Genomic DNA, 25569 nt, shown 5'->3' with positions numbered 1-25569 from the left:
CCCGCCAATACGCGTCTACATTTTTTTTGTTCGCTTCAATATCAGTTTTGATTGTTCCTATTTCCTGTGTATGCGCGTCTACACCCCCCTTGTTCGCTTCAACATCAGCTCTGATTGTTATTATGTCCTGTGTATGCGCGTCTACATTATTTATGATCGTTGTAACATCAGTTTTAATTGTTTCTATTTTCCGTCCATGCGAGTCTACATTATTTACGATCGTTGCAACATTAGCGCCGATTATTTCTATTTCCCGTTCATGCACGTCTACACTCCCTTTGTTCGTTGCAACATCAGTTTTGATTGTTTCTATTTCCTGTCTATACGCAGTGATATCATTTATAGTTATTGTAATTTCATCCGGTTTGACATTTTTTCTACCAAAGAATTTATCAACAGCGTTATCAACCCTGTTAAAATTTTTTCGTAACGAGGTAAATTGGCCCGACAGCGTTGTAAACTCCAAAATACTATTTTTTATCCCTACAAGATTTGGTTCGGTCACCGTCGGGGTCCCAAAAAAACTAGCAGTAGTGAGTTGTATATCGGTGACAGACTTTTGTATCCCCTCGAACTGATTTGCTTGCGCGTTAAATTTATCATATAAATTTTTTAACGAATTCGACATGGTTATATAATTGTCGTCTAGTGTATTTATTTTTCCATTTATCGTCAAGATGGATTCACCTGATTTAAGTCGTCCGTCGCCGGTATACAGCGCGATAGTGTTCTCGGCGGCATTACGCTGTCGTGTTAAAACGTCATCCAGCGACACATTACTGGATTTCAATTTACCCTGGCGGTCTTGAAATACAACTATTTCGCCCGGGTCAACACTTGTTAGATTTAACGTATCAGCGATTTCATCCTCAATTAGTTTTTTTATGTCATCGGTGGTGGGCGTTTCCGTGGACTCTTTCAGCGCCGAAACCGGTCGTCCCCAAATATCAATCATTATTATTGTAAAAAAAAACGGTGTTTTTAATTAACCCGCCGGGCCTCTACGACCCCACTAGTGTATTCGTTTACAACCACATGAGATGGTTTCCGCGATGATGAAATCGCCGCGAGTACGTTCAATACCTCACGGCCACATATCGGTGGGTCACTTAATTGTTGTGTTGGCAGCGTGGAATAAAAAACCGGGGCTGAACACGCCCGGATATACCGCATGAATTCGTTTGGTGGGGCTAACCCGTATGAATCAAAATAGACGATCGCACGCGGATCAATCGCGTATGCAACCCAATGAGTTCCCGCTCCTGAGGACCCATCGAGGTTAATTATACCGGTTTCAATATTCCTTGGTGCCGCCGGTAATTGATCCCTCATAAAAACACCTCTGAAGTTTTTTATCGCTAGCGCGTTTGCGGCGTCTATTAAATCAAAATTAGACATAGGAGTCGTTAAACGGTTCCCGGTAGTCTTAGACCCTTTCCCGAATACCATGAATACGGGTTTCCCGGTAGTCTTAGACCCTTTCCGGCCACGGATCGTTTTTTTTTTATAGCCTTTCCCGGTTGCCTTTTTCAGTGCCATCCCCGCCGCGGTACCAACGGCTCCTAACGCCGCCGCCTTAGCCACTGCTGGTGCGGCCGCGGCAATCAACGCTGAAATCGCAGCTAACAGCGGAAATATCCCACCGGTCTTTTCCATGTTTTTAATCGCTGCGGCCGAAAAATCTATTTGAACACCCTTTTTATTCCTCATCGCATCATTGAAATGTTTTATTTGACGCGCCGTCAACGATATCTTATGATTACCACCCGCCATCTGTGACGGCTTCAGCGTTATTGTGGTTCCGCATTGTTTAGCCGACTTTGATCGTAATTTCTTGACTTGACCATCAGTCAACTCTACACTGACGACACTATACGACATTTTATTGTAAACGCGTTTGTGTTTTCAATTACATGTTTTCCACTGGCGCATCAACGATTCTCATTCGTCCACCAACACCTTCCAACAGCATTGATTTATCGCTGAGAATGACAGCAACCGCTCTATAATTAACACCACCCGGGGCTATACGAGCTCTAAAGTGTATATCAACGACGGATTGTCTCGTTAAATCAAGATGTTCCAACGAAAAATAATAAATCGGATACAGGTTTTTAAAATCAAATTGTGATATTTGCAAACCAGTGTCGACGTTTTGATCACGACCCATATATGACAGCAATCGATGGTACACACGTGCGACATGGTTGTCGCCGTAATTAAGCTGTATATCCTCGGATGGTTCCTGTTGTCCGTTTATTCTCAGCGAAACATCCCTGACTCCTAATTGATCAAATATCATATGGCTGCGTTCTTGATTACCCAATCGTTCCCTATTCTGTAGCGCTATAAATATATGACGCGGGGCTGAAACGCCTTGTTTTGATGCCAAGTGCCATGTAAACGTATCGGCGACGTTATCCTCTTTAGCATCAGTTGTTACCGCTAGCCAACTCAACAACGATTTCCCTCCCTGTTCCATAAATGATAACAATCGTGCTTCCGTGGTAACTGATGGAGTTGACACCGGCATCCACAATGCTATTTTAGTTAAAACGACTTTACCGTTATCGACGCCAGCAGCATGCCATATTGCATTGTTATCATCGCCCCTTCGCGTTAGCGCGATTGTATGCTTAGCCCCATAGATAACTTTTCTGACATTTCTGCAAAATCCGAATATATGATGCAGTGGAATCGCGCATGAAAACTGTCGGCGTTGTCCTTGCAACATCATTACTCGTGCTGTGAATCCTAGATTGAAATCATTGTTGATACTTTTTATAATATTGAAATTAGCGCCTGGTCTTGCTCTGCGGTCTGGGTTATTTGCTTCAGCCTGTGGGTCAACTGCGGTATCTCTTTCCGCCAGCACATTAACGTACTGAAGATGATCAGCGTTATCAGTGGTATCCTTCGCAAACATCATAGATGGGCCCGCCGATCTTGTATAATCATCGGAATATCTCGCTAACCCAATTATCGTCGTTGCAACATCAACCTCGCGTTCTATTGATTCAATTTCTCGCCCGTCAATAAGATATCTGGCGCTCTCAAATAACGCCATGATACCGTTGTTGACGAAGCCAACTCGAACACGATCGTCATTTGCGTATGGCGTATTAGCGGCAACATTTGTCACGAGTTCTCCCTCAATTTCGATAAACGCTTCACACGGCAAAAAATATTTACTGGTATCTTGGACTTGAAGTTCAATTCGCGATCGTAGGTCGGCTTGTGGTGGTTGATAGGAATAAAATTGATAATCGCGGACAGAATCATCCCTGCGCACTGGGGCGTCCATATCAAACGCGGGATCAGCGGTTCGCGCAAACATTTTTATTATTATTCATGTCGGTGTTTTCAATTGAAATCCATCAACGTCGTTTTCGTCGTAGACCACTCCCCGCTATCGCGTTCATGAGCGCGTTGGTGGATGACTGAGCCGCCAACGACTCTAATTTTTCTTCCACGACGTTATTTATTACTTTACTGACATTTGCAGGCATCACTGTCGTTGATGGCATCACCGGTGGTTTCTGTTTTCTTTTTCTCACCAACGACATTAGTTTGTCCTTTGCTGCAGAAAACGCCTTTCCGGCAACATCTCCAATAGCGCTGATTCCCTTATCACGAATAACATCAATAGCCTTCATTCCTAATTGTTTGGCTAACGGCGCTACTTTTGGAGCCATTCTTGTAAATAACCCCGCAATGGTATTACCGAGACCATCTCCATAGTACGCGCGGTAAACAGGCAATCGCGAGTTTACCACGTAGACGAGTACTGGTTTATCGTGGTTGTAATGTATGATCATCTTTATTATAAAAACACCAGTTTTCCAATTAGTGATTGATCACCCCCCCCCCACCACCACCGAATTATAAATTTTGTCAAAAACATCGATTTTCTCTAAATGATTTCCTGGGGTTTTCATCGGCGGTAAAAATCCGCGTTTTTTGTCAATTTTTGTCAATTTTTGTCAATTTTTGGTCGTTTTTGGTCGGTTTTTGCCGGTTTTTGGTAAAAAACATCGATTTTCTCTAAATGATTTCCTGGGGTTTTCACCCGTAAAAACCAACCAAAAACGACCAAAAAACGACCAAAAAACGACCAAAAACGACCAAAAACGACCAAAAATTGACAAAAACGACAATTTTATAATTTTTTTAATCATCCACTAACTCGTCTATGAGCGTTCGATACGCACTAATGTCCATGATACCGCCCGTAAATAACCGCTTGCAAATATCAGCTGCCTCATTGATTATTTCCGGAGAGTTATTTCCGGCTCGTTTTCCTCCGATTAGTACCTCTAGCCGTGATATATCACTGAGAACACTATTAGGACAGGTAACGCCGTAGGATTCTTTACCAACAGAGTATCCTTTTCCTTTTTTTAGTTTTGCCCTTTTTTCAACTTCCTTGTGGAATGCGTCGTAATCGGGATCACCACGATGTGGTAATGCATTCTCATGTTTACTCGCTAAATACACTATTCTTGTCCAATCCTTTAACGTCTTTATATTTTTCTCGTAACCGCTATTGATATGCTCCTTATCTCGTATGCTCTTAGCAAAATTAGAGGCAGTAAAATCAACTAATTCTTCCCTGCTGCTGAAGCCTCTAATTTGATCTATTGTGCTCTTCTTGAGTACATTACGGGGTATATTCCCCCCTTTCTCTTTTTCTTCCGGTATTTCTTCCGGTATTTCTTCTTCTGGTTCTCTTGCGGTAGCACCTAGTTCTTCTTCGTCGGCCATTGTAACATAAGGTTCTTGTGGGTCCATTATAGCGAGTGGTGGTGGCCTCCGTGTTGTTTCTAAAGACCTCTTCGTTTGTTCGGTCTGAGCCGCTATCTTTTCAAGTACGCCAAGCAGTGACGCCTTTTTCTTTCTTTCTTCGTCGGGAATATCCCCGTATATCGCTGTTTTCACGTCTTTGGTTGCACTCGTTATCGGAGCAAAGAGTTGTTCGCTTCCAACAGTAAAATCGGTTTGTAGTTGCTGCCGCGTTTGAAGTTGTTCTCGGACCCTGTCTCGTAACGGTATGAACTTTTTAAGCGCCGCTAGCCGCTCTCTGGCTAGCCGAGTAGTAAGTGATTCGCCTACCATTATTGCAAATTGCTCCGCAATTTCTAATTTCCCGCCGAGTGTACCATCGGGGGCTCCACGGAGTTTTCGTCTATAATCCTTCTAATGTTTTTGATCTTACTAGAAATCTCCCGGCGTCGTTCATAAACACGTCCGAGTTTTTTCGTATTATTTCAACGGCAGTGAATAGTCCAATGAATGCATTTGCGTCATTGTGGTACAAGTTTTCATTAATCGTATGTTGTAATCGTTTTATAAAAAAGTACTCGCGGGCCAGGGTAAAACGCCCCCGTTTCGATTGTTCGTTAATAATCTCATAATCGGATAATATTTTTTCGCTGTCGAGACCATCAGATAATTCAATTCCTTGATTTTTTAATTTTGAAATCTCGGCTAATATATTATTGATGTCTTCGATATTCATATTCTTATAAAACATCTTGTTTTTAAATATAAAAAAATTGAACCCCCCGCACAGTGTGTTATTTTACAGACAATTCGTCAGCGCCATAGGCGCCGGTGGCCTTTGTCACTCGCTGATTTCTGTTATATATGAAAATCGAATTCTGTGCCCAGTCTTTTTTGAGATCGCTGAATTCTGTATTCCTTCTGCAACAAATCGTACTGAGGCTCTACAAATGTCAAAGCATCTACTGGCTTCATTCATCGACTGAAAAGTTTTTTCTTCGTAAGTTCTTGTATCAAATGACTTTACGGGTTTTGCTTTCTTTGAGTATTTACCAGTTTGGCCTTTTTTGACATTCTGACTTTGCGAGATAGCTTGTAGGTTTATAAGAGAATTATCAGTCTTATTATTATTAATATGATCAATCACAAGCCCATTCTCGATTAATCCGTTAAATGCTTCAAATACCATCCTATGAACATAATAATTCTTCTTTCCGGCACCAAACATCAAATAACCCTGATTATTTACGGTACCAACCGGCTTCTTCAGTCTGCGGTTTCTAACAACGCCGTCGCGAGATGCCTCGTAATTAACGAGCACAGGATGCGGCTGAAATTCTTGGTCCATTTGTATAATAATACTATTTGTCTAATTCATTATTTGGTTTAATTATAAATCTTTCAACGTAGTCCTGAGGAGTTTTGATGACGAAGTCGGCGGTGGGGTCAATGACGGCGTTTTTAATTCGCTTGTCATAATAGCGTTTTAGTTCCCTGTATCGTTTGCCGCCGCAATTGATACATAATTGTGATTTACCACGCACCCCAACGTGACAAACCAAGCACGGGAGGGGGCCAAGAGAACCATTACGAACGCTTTGTAAATGATACCCGCAGAATTCACCTCTACATGATTTATTGCACGGGGTTATCGACCCAATCATTAACCATTTGCAGTGATTCATTATACTGTATTCTTTTATTTAAATACTTGTTTTAATTATATGGATGAGTTCGAGAGATTAGCAGCAATTAAGCCCTGGAAAAATATTAGGTTTAATCTCGACAGAGTCCTCAAGGACGCACCAAAAGCGTTAATAAACGATAGAACCCTGCTGAATAAAATACGCGATTGTATCAATGAATTCAAGCGTGATGGCGCATCTCATAGTTGGTCAACATTTCGAATTGATGGCGTTGTTGATGCTACCATGAACGACAACCGCGCAGCAACGATAATATCACAACTTGGCTCCAGCGAGTATTTCTTCAGAGTAAAATTCATTGTCCGGGTGGAATCAGGTAATTGGATCATACGTGATAAATTTGAACCAGTTCTCAGCGACAAGAAAACAGTCATTGTTAGCCGCGACTCCAAGCGCGGGTTGTTAAGCGGAATTGACAAACCATACTATGAACGAGCGTATCCTGAAACAGCAGTTGTTTATGGAATATACCCGTTAAATAAGAAACCCGATATCGGAAAACTAGCGCCGATGAAACAGTCAACAGGGATAAATTGTTTAGCAGAACGAATAATAGAGCATTTTACAAATGCATGTCGAGGAAACAAATTGACTGATTTACGACGCAGCAAAATCAACCGGTGGGAGGATACAGTGCGCGAGCGTGGAGCAACAATCAGCGACATAGCGAGATTAGAAACGTCGTTGAGATTTCCAATAACCGTTACAACGATAACCGGTAAAGTATTACACGAATCAAAGTATAAATCAAAGGGAGCCCCAATCAAAATTATTGATCATAACGAACACGCGTGGACGCCCGCGATCACAGTGTTTCCACGGGATAGAACGGTAAAGTATATCCCGGGGGAATTTATACAAGATGGTTTTCTCGCGGAGAGGAAACTATTTGATGCTATCGCTTATTTGTGTAAAAACGACCCTGTATCAGTGTGGTTACTTCGCAGCGCTGAAAACGATACGGATACCTTTGATCAGTTTGTAAGACCAAACGGTGAATTATACCGCACTGAAGCGTTTCACAACAAGATGAAAAAAACCGCCATGGAATTTGAAGAGCATGATGAACAACTGCTAACAAATTGTTTTACGATTCCATCGGTTGCGGCTCATGTTGCAGCAAAGAAAAATGCGTGGAGCCCAACGCGCAAGGAATTTCTACCAGATGTACAATCCAGTTGTTTGGAATATTATCACGGTGGACTATGGAACACTGAATACAGCCGCGACGCTATGATTTCTGTTGATATGGTTGCCTGTTATCCAGCGAGTTTTCTCGGGTATGGATCCGCCGCTGAGTATTTCAAACGATTTGGACACTCCAGACATGAAATGACTCGTGTTGCTATTAATGGACCACTGCCTGATTTTGATTTAACCGGATTCGCTCGCGTAGTATCATTTGAATTCGCAGCAGGACTTCATCGCTGTTGCTATATTTGGATCGGTAGACACATGGCTGAAAAAAGTGGTTGCCAATAGCGCTGCTACGGTATATGATTGATTGTAGCATGCTAATTTCGTTGATTGTCAGTGACGCGATTATATCATACCGAGCGCAGACTGAAGTCTGGTTACCAGAACCGGAGCGTCTAGATAGCATAATTGACGAGTCCAGAAAACACATTGATGCCGACGAGGAATATATCGTCGAATGGTCCAGGAGGATATTCAACCAACGAAACCGCGAGGCAAAAGATCTCGGTAGAAGAATAATTGGTAAGTTCACACAAGGTGGAAAAAACTGCGACTACAAACGATATTGCTCACGGCTGATTATAGATGACGCAGAATATGATTTCGTAATCAAGGACGCAGTGGCGAAAAATAGATACGTGAACTGCGAAACAGCTTTCTTGTCCAATGGAACAAGGTTGGGTACAGTTGTTACCTACAGCGATGGAGACAGCCCGGCATACCCGCATTTGAGGGCGTCTATGCTGGGCTATGCTTTCATAAATTTATTCTCGATGATAAATAAATTTCCCGACACCGCGGTTAGAGTAGCCGTTGATTCGTTTTATGTTGACGTAAAGTACAAGGAAAACGTAGCCGGGTTTACTAGTCCGGACGAGAGTTGGGGTACATGGAGAATTTAAAATGAAATACGACGCGATTATTCCCCGTCAGCAGATGTCACCGTTGAAAACAATTACCTACGCGGTGATAAATTGTCAGAATGGTCTAATGCACCACCGTGTTCTGATCCAATTTGTAGACACAAAACAGTTTATTTAAGCGGCTGTGGCGGGTCAGGAAAGACGACCCGGGCAATTGAATTATTTCGAACGCGGGCAAGTATAATCGTGCTTACACCGACCCATAGACTAGCGCGAGAGATAAAACAACGAAATGTTGACGCCGTTACTTATCACAGCTTTTTTCGATACAGCGGTGGTGAGTGGACTCCTGATCGAATGGGTGAAAAATTTATTCCTGAGGTTATCATCTGGGATGAAATATGTACTGTTTCGTTAGACGTTTTACAAATGTTTCTTGAGTGGTTGCTGCGCTCGAATACAGCGGTGATCATGTGTGGCGACCATGGCCAACCACCACCATTTGTCGGCGAGGGTCCACATGATTGGTTAAAGGGTTTTGTGGACTATTATGAAGAAACCGATACTGATTACCGAGCACTTGATGAACAACTGCGCGAGGTTAAAAAATTAATCAGATTGCAGCCGGATAGAATTCAGTGTGAAATAATCCGCGAGGTGATTCCGGAAACGCCGTTAAATGAATTCTGGGAAACATGGAGACCAAACGATTTGATTGTAGCGAGTAGAAAGATAGTCAGAGACACACTTCAGCGGAAGTTGTTTACGTTGCATAAGGAAAAGTTTCCAACGCGCCCAGTGCCGTTATGTTATAGACCCGCGGATACACGGCGGCAGAACATTGAAGTTGAAATCCCGGCCCCGACAGCGTCAGGGACAAAAAAACAAATTCTCGTGCTGAATGATATCGTGCTCGTTGATATCGGCGTCGTCGAGGACGCGCTACGTGCTGATAAATCCCCGTGGACGCTAGGATACGCAACGACAATACATTCCTCGCAGGGACTAACCATCACGGACACAATTGTTTGGATAATTGATAATCGCATCGAATGGTCAAATCTAGTCTATCTTGCGGTGTCCCGAGTACGGAGGATAAATCAGCTTCGAAGAATCGTTATTGACGAAGCCACCGACGAAGTCACCAACGACATCATCGATGCAAGCGTCATTGATAGAAAACTCTCGGGTTACCGCCAACAGGATAAAAAAAACAACGGCGTTTTGATATTGATGCCGAATTAATAATTGCATTACGACAACAACAGAATAATCACTGCGCGAGTTGCAATTGTATAATGAGTTGGCGTTATTCGGATAAAGACGCTCGCCAATTTACCGTGGACAGGATCGATAACAGTCTCGGTCATGTCAAAAACAATGTGAGGTTGACCTGTCTTGAGTGCAATAGACGCAACGGCGCTAGTTAAGACCACGCGGGGGTAATTGAGTATCGTCAGGTATCACTTGTAGTTGCTCGCGTGTAAACCCCCGCTATGGGGCAGTTGGATCCAGTCTATAGATCGGTGGTCTACCAGTTGATCGTGTTATCGTTGATATGTTATGTGTGGTAACACTCCAGATAGGATCAGTAGCTCTTTTTTTACCGCCTTCAAGCTCTCCTGGTTCATACAGATATCTAACAGTGACATCGCCGAGAATCGGCTTGGAAACGCTATCTATTTTTGATCTTCCGGGTATATACTTTTTTTTAATCGCGTCGCTGGGCTTCATGTTGATTGCTCGGGTAATCTCGTTATTTAACGCGGCAATTATGCCTGGCAACCTTTTGACCCATTCACGAGATCGTTTTTCTTGGATGAATTCCTTCGCGTATTGATATCCAAATAACCGTTCAGCAAGAGTCCGATTGAATCGTTCAACAATTGCCTGATCACGATGTAGCGCAGTATGACCTCGTCGTATCGCGACGCTATGATGTTTCAGCGTTGATAAAACAGCGCCGCGAAATTCACTACCAGGATCAACTTGTAATAGATTTGGCCAGCGCAGAGGACCCCTTCGATAAATCCGCTCAAACGCATCGGCTACTTCAGTTGCTGACTTTGTTTTTAACGGCTCCGCTTGTTTGTATCGACTCGCAACATCAACTACGGTTAGCGCGTATTTGTAACCGTTGTCGTGCGGCAGAAATAGTATATCAGCCTGATGAACTTCATTAGGTACGCTGACATCAAAGCGCGAGAAGTTGATTTGTTTAGGCGGTGGTAGATAGATTTGCCATATAGCCTGTTTGGATAACCAATTAGCCGCAGTGGCCCTCGTTACTTTTGCAGCGCTTGCAAGCTTACCAATTGCGGCCTTCCCCTTCCAGTATCCTCTCGGAGAATAATAGATGGATTCCATGTTGTTATTATAAACGCTAGCGTTTTCAATTACCAGCGCGAGAAGCTCCGCTTCCAATCATTAATTTACCTTTCATAGCCGATTTTACCAACCATGAGGCCAATTTTTCTTTGAAGGATTTATCAGGAATAGCATTTAGCGCGTGAATTAATTTTACGTCCGCGATATGACGCTGTTGCAGATCGCTACTTTTGTAAGCAACATCATGAGCATGACACGCCTTATCGATAGCGTTTATTGGATACTCACCGGGTTTGGGTTGATTTTGATCATCGAGTCTGATATCTAATCGCGTTCCGGGGCCACAGTAGCTATATCCTGGGAGGTGTTTTTCTCCTGGATACTTTGCCCACGGGGTTCCGGGGAGTTTTGATAACTTGGCTGCAATATCACCTCCTCGCTTTTTTTTAAAACATCTCCGGGTCTAATAGAAATAAATCTAAATTTCTTTATACCGCATTGTACACACTTGCCAGTAAGCGCCGATCTGTTATTTCTTGTTGTAACGGTTGTCATATCATTTGTGCCAGTACGCACTCTACACTTTACACAATATAGATCCATAATTTATGTATAGAGACATGAATATAATTGACTTTTCAGCGACTAAAACAAGAGAACCAGTTAAGCATGTTGCAGCGTTACCAAACTCGATCCGGATGATTATCATCGGACCATCTGGATCCGGCAAGACGCAATTGTTACTCAATTTAATAATGAGATGGATGAAATGGGATAAATTGTATTTAATCGCCCCTAGCGTAGATGATCAACGATGCTACGAGGTGTTGAAAGATTTCAACGAGAATGCATCAGCGATCGCTGAAAAAAATGTCATCGAGTTTATTACGGATATCAATGATGCACCGGGTATCGATGATATTGATGGCGACGTTAACAATCTAGTCGTGTACGATGATGTTATGTTAGACAATCAAAAAAACCCAGCTAGGATATTTTCCAGAGGCAGGCATAAAAACACTGACGTGATATATGTCACTCAACGATACATTCAGATTCCAAAAGTAATCAGAGACAACTGTAATATTCTTGCTGTATTCAACGGCGTTGATACACACACGCTACGAAATATTTGACAGACATGGTGCGGCGGTGACATGGACTTTAATGTTTTTCGAAACTTTTTTAGTCATGCTCAGTCGACCCCACATGGATTTGTAACGATAAATTTACATGATCCTCGGACACGATATCGTATCGGACTTGACCAAATATTCGGTTAAATTGTAAATAACCACTTAGCAGCGGGGGGGGGGGGGCGATGACATCGACGCGGGACGCCCGATGATTACCACGGGAAAACACCAACGAGATGTTGTCGCGAAATATAGCGTTTTCGAGCAAAAAACGCTAAGTCTCCATTTGCCAAACGGAGACTTTATTTTTTTTTTGTTCGAAAAGTGAGATTTCGAAGGAAGGCTCTATTTGTCGTTTTAAAACCTTAATCAAATTTTGTCGAAAAAGTTGTCCGATTCGCCCCCCCCCCCCCCTGCTGCTGTATCTCAGTCACCAGCATCCTAGTGTCACGCTCATCCACAACCCAAGCCCATCTCCAAGGAAACATGGAAGGTCAATATACATAACTCTAGATGCATGAGAACATACTCGATAGGCAAAATGAATTGATCACTCACTTGATATGCAAACAAACATTGGATTTCTATTTAGAAATGCGCTCTTACTTTAAACTTTATTGTCGGAAAGCTCTTATCACTGGATCCTATATTGTATGAATGGATACATGTTTTTCTGTACAATACTATGATATAGAATAACACTAATCATGTTCCGTTACATTGGATATATGCCTACTTGGAACCAATAATGCTCCCCTGTTTGAATATACTCGTGTCACTCATTATCAATGTATTGTTTGTAATCAAGCATCTATACATACGCGACTTTCTATTTTTTTTTTTAGTAAATAGGTGTCAATTTGTATTGGATTATATGTCTGAGTAGAATAATAGCCAATATCAGAAGTGACCATGCCATCCCCCACCAAGTCTAAGAGACAATTCGTATCAAATGAGAATATATTGACTCACTTATGCTAATGCCTGCGGCATTCTATCCAATGTTTATACTTGCTTGAAGGAAAACTGCAGTTATTTCATCTACTTAAGGAAACTTTGCTTGAACTTGCAAAGATTGCTAAGTCTAACCTAAATTTAACTGGAAATAGTGTAGTTCATATTTGGTTTTGGACCTATTTATATTGTGCTAGAATGTGTTTTGCGGAATTTATACCTGATAATAGTTTTCAATATGTGTCATACTAATTACCGATTTATCATACTATAGTATATTTCTGGATATCATCAGTTGAGCGACGGTTAAAAAGGTTAGCGTTGTTTGTTTCTTTGTTTGATTGATTGTTTTTTTTTTGTTTCTTTTCGCGTTGATTTAATTTTATTGTTTGCATTTCAGTAGTTTCTTTCATTGTTATTATAGGATCGCATGATAAATATAATCAATGCTCCATGTCCATCACTTCATTTAATTCGCCCAATCAATTTCATACAGCTCTCTCTCATCGTAATCTAGATTTTTCCTTGCGTTGATTCCTTTATATGTTTGCGTTTAGAAAATAGGAGATATCAGATAAGAAATCTGCCATCATAAAATAATTATCGTTAATTATTTGTATATACCTCTCGTTTCTAAAACAAACTTTAAGTGAGTTGGTGCCTAAGCTGAGTATTAAAATGGCGTGCAAATGGAGTTAGTTTTCGTGCATCTTAATGGAGGCTCAGTGCTTTAAATGGCTCGTGCATCTGCAGTATGTTGCATGATAAATTCGTGTGTTCTCATTGACTAACTACAGTGATGTACTTCAGGACAGCATACATAATGTCCATTGACTACGGAATGCTATTAAATTCCACCCTTTCCAGAAGACACTATTGTCAAAATGACGTTACATCAAGGCACGTGAAGTACTAAATCTATGCTTACCATCTTCGTTGAGATCGGTTCTATTATAACGTTGTCTTTCTGTATGTAAAGAATAGTTCCCAAGCGATACGTTATGTGCATCCGCCATTTCACTAACCAACCCATCTTTCTATCTAGCTAACAATTCTATTAAACACATCATGCCTTGAATGATAATAAATGTAACCTATAAAAGGCAGTTATTCTCAGGCGTTGGAAGATTTACTTGTAAATGAATTGTAAAAATGGCCTTGCTATGTCATAAGAGTATATAATAGTGAATGGATCGAGGAGAAGCTTCAGATTTACGTTTATATACGGTTGACAGAATTTTGACAGAATTTTGTTTCCATCTATTTTAATTGTAGACGTTTTGTTAAGAATCCCTCAAAGTAAGTTACCATAAACTTCAGCAGTTATTTAGCATGATTGGAAAATGTAAAATGTTATGCTATTAATTAGTTGGGCTGTATAAAGTTTCTTTGGTGGAATGATGATTACAATCCAGTTTGAAATAAGAAAAGTTGTCGTTTTATTACAATTATTTGAAATAGCGTGCATAAAGAAAGGATAATGAAGGTTTGTAGAATTAGATACTATACTATACTATACTATATAATATAATATAATATAATATAATATAATATAATATAATATAATATAATATAATATAATATACATTGCAATGCAATCTATTACAATATAATACAACACAATATCTGACGTACCGTCAAATCCAGATTATATAAATTATCCTAATAAATAAAAACCTGTCACCGTTATTTCCTGAATTAAGAGACGCATAAAGGAAGCACATCATCCGTAATTCCCTCGAATGATTGTTAGATAAATAATTTTGGAGTTTACCACCTTGCATGCTTGAGACAAAACTATTACTACCACGATTTACCCTGTGAGTTAGGGGATGCAGAAAAGGTCCGATACGTCCTCCTGCATGCCACAACACAAGAGGCGACTAATAGGGGCCCAGGCCGTAGTGGCCCAGTGGTTAGTGTGTCAAACTTGCGTCCGAAAGGGCTGGGGTTCGAACCCTACTGTTACGACTGAAACTATAAACTTTTATCCTGATGCCTTACGTCGATTAAGTATGAACAACATGTGATGTAACAAGAGAGTAACACTGAACCTTGGCACAATTTATATTTGTTCTCATCTAGCTCTAAACATACCATGCAACGAATGTACTATGCCTCGTCATGTATACAAATGGTTGTGCCAGTCATCTCCTAGCCATGGTCATTCTGGGGGGATAGTAGACATGTTCCCATGTATATATGGTCAATTTAAGCACTTCCAGGGAAACACATTCACTTCACCACAACTCTGCTTCTGATTGCAGCTTCTTTTTCCGTTATGAATGGTTCATTTCTTGAAATTGTTTCTTTTTTTGTGTAAATTTTAAATTCTTTTTCTCATCTGTATTTTCCTACTGCTATATTATCAACAAAACTTATACAAATGTCTAAAACACTGTACTTATCATTCAAATACCCTCTTTTTAAGTTTCTAAAATAATTGCAAACCTCGTTTTATTCGCATGATGTAAAATCGTACAGTAAAGAGTGTTAAAGCTTTTTAATATTGTTTGAAATATATAGTTTGTTTAAGTTCTATACTGTAATAACAAGAATAAGGTAATGATAAGGGTTTTTCATTTTAATTTATCATTATTACCTATAATAATATTAATATTATTCATGCTGTGTGATATTAAATTAAGGAAATTATTTTTTTCATACCTTACGATGTTATTATAAATCTTGATTTTTTTATCATTTTATAGTGTAGTATTCAAAATCTTGTATTTTTTTAAGCCATACACAAACATTTGATTATAATTAAGAAATATGTTTTATGCCAGATCTCAAAAATATTTTGGATAATTGTTGGTTAACTGGATTTTGTTTATTTGAGGAATTTTTATCACATTTCAAATGTACCAAATCCCTAAAAATATGAAATTGGTAAGCTGTAATCAAGTGTTCGCATAAAGAAATAATAATTTCATGTCTGCTTTCATGTAATTTTTATATACGCAGTGTTATTTTGATTTAACAGAGATAGCTGCAGGTGTGTTCTTGAAATTTTTCTCTCCTTTTCAGCTAAATATTACCGCGAACACGATAACCAATTGCACTTTTTAACTTGTAATACCTATTTCAGCCTCTCAGAGGGAGTGATACCTTAGTCCCAAGGTTTACCTCCTTAATACGTTGGTTAACATACCATGAACGAATTCCCATACATTCGTCACCCGATATATGTCATCTTTCGTTATGGAGATAACCTATGGAAAAGCAAAGAAAAATTTGATAAGAGTAAGTATTTATATACCCTTGTAATGATTGTATATCAGAAGAATGAAGGGCTAACACAATATGGATGGTGCATGTTGTATGCCTAGCAACCTCATATTTAGCCAATGGTATTTATTTTTTCAGCAATTGGCATATGCATAGCCCTGATAAAGGTATGAAGACTACAACTTATACATCAACTAACCCCCTCTGCCTCCTCACTATTTTGGGTTCCAGACGCAGTTTGAAAACATTATTTATCTATCTATCTATCTATCTATCTATATATATATATATATATATATATATATATATATATATATATATATATATATATATATATATATATATATCAAATATGGACTGCTGAACATCATTCTGACATGACGCTAATGCTGTACACGAAAGCGGCTTAAAATGTTTATTATTATTATTATTATTATTATTATTGCTTCTTGGTTTGGATGGGGTGAGCGGGGGTAGCTTCTTAGTCCCTGTAAATTGTCTTTTAGATGTTGGCAATGGACAGGAATAACAAAAGGTAAAATATTTTTCTTTTTAAATTAGATAATCACTATGACAAGATCCTTATTTCGCTCAATTCGCAGTAAGTAGCATACTAAGCAAATGTTCAGCATTTCACTTGCGGTGGGGGGGGGGTCGGGCCTCGAGTGGTCAGTGGTCTAAAGCGCTCACTGCTACTGATCACTGCCATCTCACCTCTGTCTGCGTGGGTTCGAGTCTCGGGCTCGACCAGTATAGGTACTAGAGAAAGCTTGCCAGTAGTTTCCCCTAGATCGGTGGTTCTTTCGGGGGGTATTCCAGGGTTCTTCCTCCACCAGTTATACTGGCCGCCATGTGTAGTGTATAGTCTATCCTGTGCTGAAAACGGCGTTAACCCCATAACAACAACAACAATTTTGCATGCCTGTACATCAGTCATGGAAGATATTTTCGACACACTTCTACCAGTATATCGTGATGACAAACATCAACAGTGAGGGCGAAACTAAGTGTTTGGCACCGCCAACCCTAGGGGACAAATGTTAACATCAGCTGGGTTCATCTCAGCAGCCCCTTGCGGACGAGGTTGAGAGAATATGAGTTAATTCCCAGGGACGAAGACTGGTGGTGGTGTGTAACTCGTCTTAAGAGCCAATGAAGGACAACGTTCTCGCCAGGGACCCGCCATACACACGCCCATCCATATAAGCGTCGCGGAAAAGTATCTGTGATTTGATTGCCCTTGGAAACAGGAAGGGATGTGGCATATATTTGTGTGTATGAGCATATAAATACGCCAGAGCGTAAAGAGTTTCTTATGCCATACACCATTTGCAGGAGACCCTCAAGGACAAATATGGGAGAGTGATGGGTTATTCGTCGCATAAGCAGGCTCTGAAAGCTCTCGGGGACGAGTACTAATATTCATTTATTGGTCCCTGTCAGATGCTCGCAGATACGCGTCCATCTATATGAGGGTTGCGGAAAAAAATATACGCAATTGGATTGCCCTGGGAAGTAAAGAGAGTGTGCCACGGGTGATGCGTACGAGTATAGAATGTTACGACTCTATGATCTTAAATTAAGTTACAGCAAAGAGGGAAAACCAACAAGTTTAGTAAATTTTAACAAATAATTTAATTCCCCAAAATACAAGTGATAATTTAAGAAGTTACAGTATTGTGACTTAAATCCCGATTAGGCATCAAAGTTCTGTGACAAGTCCAAACATACTGTGTTCCGAATGAATTCCAATCTTGAATGTGCTGATGTACCAATAGCCTAGGATAGTGTTGATTGCGCAAACAGTCTTGATGTATCACAATGATATAATCCAAAAATATCTTTAAATGAATTTACAACAATCCCAAAATAGTGCTATAGTAGAAAAGTATTAACGAGCACTTTATATGAATGAATAATTTAAATCAATAAATCCTCTCAAAGTTAAAACTAAACACAACTAAAAATCTGGTTCCACTTCAGACATTAAGATTGGAGTGAGTAATTCTAATGTAAACAACCTTAATGTAAAAACACAAGATGTAAAAAGAGGACCATGATGAGGGTCAAAAGTTCATGTTTAGAAAATTCTAAGTTGTCAACAAGTTCAGGTCGTTTACTTAAATTTTAATAAAGAACATGGCACACCAGGAATTCCAAAGGTAAATCAATGTTTTGAACTCAAATCCAAGTATACATTTTTACCTACAAGTAATAATTATCTTAAAATATAATCTACAATCATAGACAAAACTTAGCTATGTAATATGTTGTTTACAAAAATAAAGACATTAGTCAGATAGGCCCAAGCTCCCAGCCTCAATTATGGACAAATGGCAATCGCAAAATTCAATTTAAATATACATGACAATAAATATTCCAGAGCGACATGAGTTTTGTATGCCATAAACTATTTGCAAAAGGGTGTCGGCTAGGGCCTATATGTCGTTCTTAGGAGAACTATGGTTAATTCACTTGCGTTTTCTGGTTGTTCTCTCTACTGATCACAACCTCGTGTCTGAATTCAATCCCCATTGGAGTTTGTTGGAATAAACGAAATGTTAGGAATTTAAGAGGCAATTCAAACTAAACATAAGTTACTTCAGGATTATACAGTGAACGGTAACTGCTTGTAGGTGTGTGATCAGTCTCGACTCATAAATGACATCACAGTCAACTTTCATACATGGAAATGAATTAATATTATTGAATAAGGGCGATACAACATCAGTCAGCTACCGTTCTTTCAAATTTGCTAAAAAGCAGGAGGGAATGTAAAAACAATAGATTTTAAAATCGCCTTTTGTTTTGTCCGCCCATTATTACGAGACCGTTTCCTATGACGGTGAAGCTGTGGAGTGGACATCATGTCGGAAAACGGTTGTCATAGTGGCTCCAACGAGCCGTCTGCCAGCGATGAACAACGTTACGTATCATTTATTCACATTCAGGTTGTCAAAAGCTCCGAGTAGTCTTCGTCTTGGCTCGTTTCTGTATTTTCTTCCATGGCGACGGAAGCGTGCTGCTTCTACACGGAAGATCTTATATCATTTTGACAGCCACATAATTGTCATACTCGTCAAGGATGGGTTTGAATAATTCTGCAGCAATAGCGCTGTCACGTAGCGCCTTGGACACATGGTCGAGGATCGTAGCGAACTTGGTTTCGGCCAAGATGCAAATGTCATCGTGTTGTTGTGCCCTTCGTATTTAACATCCAACTAATGAAAGCCACAGCTTTCAACAGCCAGCCGCATCACATCCACGCGATTTCGAGGCCAATTGCAATGGAGGCGGCGATGATTGTTGATAATTGGCCAATCCTCATCACGCCGTTTCCCATAGCCACACTAACGGGGTGGCGGTAGGTTTTGTAGAGATCAAGCCTCTGCTAGGCCTCCACACGGAGTGCGCTCTCACCCTCCAATTTCCTGGGCATCATCTTTATTTGACTTCAGTGCTATATTATAATACCTGGTTGAGCAGTGTAAGGTGGAAGCTTTATTTTTCTGGGGATGGCGATTATTAGATTCAATGCGTGGTTATCACAGCGAGATATACTGGTATCATGTCGATGATGTTATAGAAGATATCAGTTTCCTGAATATATTCAGTCCGGAAATTGCAGACCTTCAACACCCGTCAGTACCTTTGTCAAGAGTCACAAACCATTTTGCAGGTTTATCGATTGCTTATTTGTTTCTGGCCGTTCGCAGTACTCAGACAGAACATGTCATGTTCAAAGACTACACGATTGTTCTCTTGGTAGACGAGTGATAGATGGCGCTACATAACCCAAACGTCAGGTTAATGGCGAGAGCGTTTTGCCAAATACCACTTTTCATTGCAGCAGCAATATATACCGCGACACCTCAAGAACAGTACTTTCGGATGCTGTTCCGACAGCGAAAATGCAATTACCATAGCGGGGTGACTTATGGTGCTCTGGTTGCATCCTCATTCAATCCAAATCTGAACCGATACGCGAAAACCCAAAGGTGGCGCAAATACGCTTGCAATAGTGTTTTTTTGTTATTCTTTTCAAATATTAAGCACTGCATTGCGACCTGTACCAATACTCTGTCGTAAATCTCAGGATTGTCAGGTAGCACCTATGATTCGTGTTCCTGGTCTATATATGGTTCCTGTAAAATCGCATTGTTTATGGTCACATGAATTCTAACTGCGTAAGTCGAAGATGGTTTGACTATTTGAGTTTCCCGTCAGATGCGCGTTTACGTTAAGACCCTCACACCAAAAGGTGTCTCCATCGACAAGCGTAGACGCAAAGCAAGTTGTAAGACCCTCGTGTGAGACGGTAGCCTGGAACGGCAGTACTGCTATTATGTGCTATTACTACTCCGTTTACATGGATTGAAAATGAGGCCCACGTTCCGTCACCGCGACTCTCGTGAATGTTGATGAAATAAAATCTGGGCGCCTGTAATGATGATAGTGTTTTTGTCGTAGATGCGTATAAAAACACCAACGTTTTGAAAGTCTTGTGTTAAATCACAGCGATACAAACCGGGCACATATTTTGCTGTAAACCATCAACTGACGTGAGGTTGTTTAGGTTTATTTACACAACTATTAAGGTGGAAAAGGTGCTTGCGCTGGGCGCATTAGCACTGTCAACCTCGCGGCTAAGATTTTCATCACAGAGGGCGGTCCATAAGTTGAATGAAGCGCCTGGCTCTGAATCGACCGCTATAAATGCGTTTTATTTATACTCATTGTGGGTTAGCACTAGTGCTTAATTTTCATGGTGACAGTTCAATCCAGCATATTGAATGTTGTTTGTTTTTCATTTAAAACAAGTATTCAGCTCATGGATGACACCTTCATATAATCTGTGTCATTCTGGTTTTCCATAGGAGACAGTACGCATATCGCCGTAGGACTCACCACCCACTGAAGTAACCTTTGTGCAGAAAGGGCATTGCCTTTTTATGCGACAATAATACTTTCAGTTATATTTCTCTGATCGAGGTGGACATATAGCTGTGGAATTTTTGATGAACGGGAGTTGATAGGTGCTTAGTGCCCCGAAATGTTCACCGTCGAACCCAAAGATGCGGATTAATGGCCATGGGATCCACGGAGTAGTGTCGGTAGAGGTAGGGAGCATGATACTGGTCAGCCCAGTCACCGCGCTAAAGTTCGCAGTCGCTCCAGGAATGTCAGCCTGAATTGCTTCTTCGATCGTGTGTATCTTATACTACCCATCCGGAATAGTGTTTTGCTCAGGCCTTTGGGACTCATACTGGTATCAAACATGTTGATATGAAGCGCAGCTGATTGTTGTACCATCCATCTCCCTGAGGGCGACTCGTGTACTTGAGTTCGAAAGCCACTTGTCCACCTGGAGGATATGTTAGTACCAATGTGCATTGTCATAACCGATACAGCTGCGATGATATGGCCACAAGAAATTCACTCCAATAGCAAAGCGAAATACAGCTTCCCTGTTGCGCCAACGATATGTTAAAAGGCATGGGGATGAACAAATGTAACAGATAAATCGTTATCATAATCATGACAATAGGGCATACAACATGTACTAGAAAGGCTTCAAATGCAATTGGAAGGGTGCTCTCTTCTAAAATATGTCCACTGTAATTGAACACAGTCATATATTTGCTCTGTTTCTATGCTAGTCCAAGTTCTTCTGCAAAATAACATTGCATGCATTAAAGAATTTGGGGTGTCACATGGCATCAATGCTAGCCAGGATGTTCTCAATATTAGAGAGGAAGGGGGATTTAATATATTTTAAGCGATAAGAAAATTACCAAAATATCTGGTGTGTAGAGTCACATAAATGTGAAAAATAATAGCAGTGATAATGATGGTTACAGTGATCTACTTTTCATATGACCTTTTAATATTTTTTTACGATATCCGTACAGTATTGTGAATTAAATCCCAAATAATCCTAAATGTTTTATCATAAATCCAAACGTATAGAATGTTCCTAATGCATTCCAAATAGTTTTGAATGTCCTGATGTACCAAGATTCTTGAATATCCTGATTCACCATAATGATATAATTCAGTTTGTCTTTCAATGAATTGTCAATGATCCCAAAGTAGTGATGTAGTCCAAAACGTCAAGGAGAACTTTGTAATTCCAATAAATAGTTTGAATAAATAATTCTTCTCAAATAATATCTGAACACAAACAGTAAATGATTTCGAAGGCTGAACTTACAGTAGGAACGAATGAATTTGTTTACCACGCCCTATATATACGTCCTCACTTGACTTATGTCGCAATAGCATTTTCTGAAAACAATTAGTCAACAAGTTCGCTTATAGAACATTCTAAGTTCATAAACAAGGTTACGCTCTTAACCCAAATTTTATTAAACATGCTGTTTACAAACAACCATTATCTTAAAGTACAATCGACAATCATGGAAAAAAGTTAAGCACACAATATAAATTCGATACACATAAACTTCACAAAGTAACTTGTTTATGTTGAGAAGTATGTATAAATTTGAAATGTATTTTCCCGGTATAATTTACAAAGATCGAATTCACAAAATTTACTGCTAAATTTAATCAGGAGTTAGCGTCAAGATTACCGACTGCATTTACTTCCTTTTTTTATGAAGGATTTGTTTGCTGTTATGCCTAATATCATTCTAGGACCAGTCGACCAGCGTAGAAATATGTTTACTGTACAATCATCTAATGTAAAAATAACTTTTTGCAGTATATGGTGACATATTGGGATAAAACATAGATGGGGAATTTCGCTTTACTTTCTTTTAACCTCTAAATGAAGAAAAAGTTTCCTCCTGATTGTACTTTGTCAAACTGGAAAGTATTATAAAAATCTTTCTGATTAGACCCTACTGCTGATTTCATATTTTTTCAAGCATAATACAAGATATCAAATCATTACAAAGGCCTCGGACATATCATTTAGGCATTTCTACGTTAGTGAGAGAGCAAACAATCGAGCGAACAAACGAGAGAAAACGACAGAAAACGAGAGGAGGGAAGAGAAGAAAATAAACAAATTTGACAAATACGTTTTCACCTTGTAAAAGGTACAAATAGCTTCACTGAAAACAGATCATTAAACCCTTGATTTATTGATTTATATAGAAGTATGTGGAAAAATATGAAGCAGAACATGGCGAGATTTTATGCTAGAAAGTAAAGGGCTGCATTTAAGCAGGTAGGGTCCCCTGTGTACCAAAAATATGCTGTTTATTTTCGAAGTATTATTGTCGATATGTTGTTGTTTTTATTTTTGAATATGAATCTCATGTATAGTCTATCATGTGCTGAAAAATGGCATTAAACCCACAATGAAAACAACCTATCAGAACTTTCTATGCTTAATGTTTTACGTTAGTGAGCTATTAATTCTAGTAATATTTTCTTCCGCATGCAAATCGTTGGCAAATAATCACTGAGCAAACATTTGTTAGCATTATACTTTAAACGTAATTATTTGTGAATAATGCAATATAAATTTAAAATGCGGGAGGTCGCGGGATCGAACCCCGGCTGAGTCATACCAAAGACTTATAAAAATAGCACTAACAGCTGATAGGCGCTCAGCATTAAGAGGTTAGTGTTAGGACTTTTCGGCCTGGTGGGACATCATGCTACATGTACGCGGCATGATGCCCCATTGCTAGACATCACTACAAACTGTCACACTGCAGACATCGTGGCAATATGACTGAAACATTGTGAAAGCTATGTTAAAAATGCAAAACACACACATATATTTGTGTAAAGTAACAATGAACTGTGTGTCAAGCAGATACTGTTTCAAAATATCTATCAGTCTCAATAAAAACACTTTTAAACATATTTTAATATTAACCATTTCGTAAGGTTAAGATATCGAAACTTCAAAAGTAACTTTAAACAGAAGTGTTAATATCTGACTTTTAAATTTGTTGGCTAAACCTTCCATGAAGATAACAAATGTATAGGCTGCCTATTTACGGTATAAGGTCTTCTAAATGTTTTGTAGGTGATCCAATATTTTACTCGGTGTAAATGGTTGTTTGGTTTATCTAATACAGGCAATAAAATACCGTGGCTATTTCAAATTAAGACAGAATATGTTATTTATAAAATAAAGATTATTTTATGGTGTTGGATTAGTCATCAAATAAAGTCATTGGGGTATTAACGTAAATAAGTTTAAGTAAAATGCAGCCTCAGCAAGAATATTGATTGCACAGATATTTTAATTTATTTGGAAGCTCATGCTATCACTTGTTAAGTCATGGATAATTTTATTTATTATTTTCTATTGTGTGTGCATAAATATATTAGTATTCAAATATAGGTTTTAAAGGGAATGAAAAATATCTTTAACATGAAGATATATATTTATCCACTAGCTATTCTATATTTTGACCTGTACCACAAAGCTTGAACCTCGTGGGAGTTATCCGAGAGTAAGGGATGGCTCAGAGGTCATTCTAGCTTAGTATAAGTATTTGTCAGTCTGTAGTGTAAGTCTCGATGGTTTTCAAATTATTTATCCTGAGAATAAGTTCCTTCTATGTTGGTGAGAGTAACAACGGTCCCTGGGGCCAATGCCACTTGCTTGTATAATTGTGTCCTTTTATATATATTAAGTGTGTATACGGATGTAGGATGAGAATTGAAAATAGTTTCAAAATTATGACCCATCGGCAAAGTCTCTTAAGGTAGGTACGGACCCTAGCCAATGTCAGTTGCATGTGTACATCTGTCGATTGATTTCCTGTAGTTTGTATGTTGTTATCTGGTGATGATCTCAGTAGTTTATATATTGTGACCAAGAAGCTAAATCCATCTGCGTAAAAAGACCCTGAGCATCGTCCAGAGTTCACTTTCTGAAACTTGTCAACACTTAGGTGACTGAACATATGCAAATTATCAAACCTGTGGGAAATGAAACGCAGTAGTTGTTGGACATTTGTCTAAGAATCTCCTGCATCCCTATCCGTAAGGGCGTGATCTTGATTGCAAAAGTGTTGGCACAATCTTCAATCATAGGGTTATCGCTGGCCGTGTTTCAAAGTGTCGAAAGATAATTTCAAGAGCATTATACACTAACTTATGTACATCCGTACGTATGTATGTACGAACAGATCTTGTTGCAATATCACTTCGCTTGCTTCCGAAACGAGAATGGATAAAAAAAGAAAATATTTCTCTTCAGTGTGTTTATCCACACAACTGCGATACAAATTATTATATATTTTTAAATCATTTGTCTTTATGGACATTGATATTCAAGTTGGTTATTAATGTTTATATATTAAATACAGATTCAAATTATGGTTCAAATATATAGGACCATTTAAGTGTATGGAAAACACCTGATATGGTTATCCGAGT

General features: G+C 39.4%; 1 protein-coding gene across 2 annotated transcripts in view; it reads right to left on the bottom strand.

The window, feature by feature from the left end:
* Window positions 1–25569, bottom strand: part of LOC149800880 (uncharacterized) — a 142861-nt gene that overhangs the window by 100324 nt on the left and 16968 nt on the right. For both annotated transcript variants that reach the window (XM_089954907.1, XM_089954906.1), the window contains exon 6: window positions 16121–16181. In XM_089954907.1, coding sequence (XP_089811033.1) covers window positions 16121–16181 — 61 coding nt within the window. The remainder of the gene's footprint in view (window positions 1–16120; window positions 16182–25569) is intronic.

This window comes from Sinohyriopsis cumingii, chromosome 4 (assembly GCF_028554795.1).
Source record: "Sinohyriopsis cumingii isolate HCF-2022 chromosome 4, ASM2855479v2, whole genome shotgun sequence".
Classification (NCBI taxonomy): domain Eukaryota; kingdom Metazoa; phylum Mollusca; class Bivalvia; order Unionida; family Unionidae; genus Sinohyriopsis; species Sinohyriopsis cumingii.
This window is presented reverse-complemented; position numbering and strand designations above follow the sequence as displayed.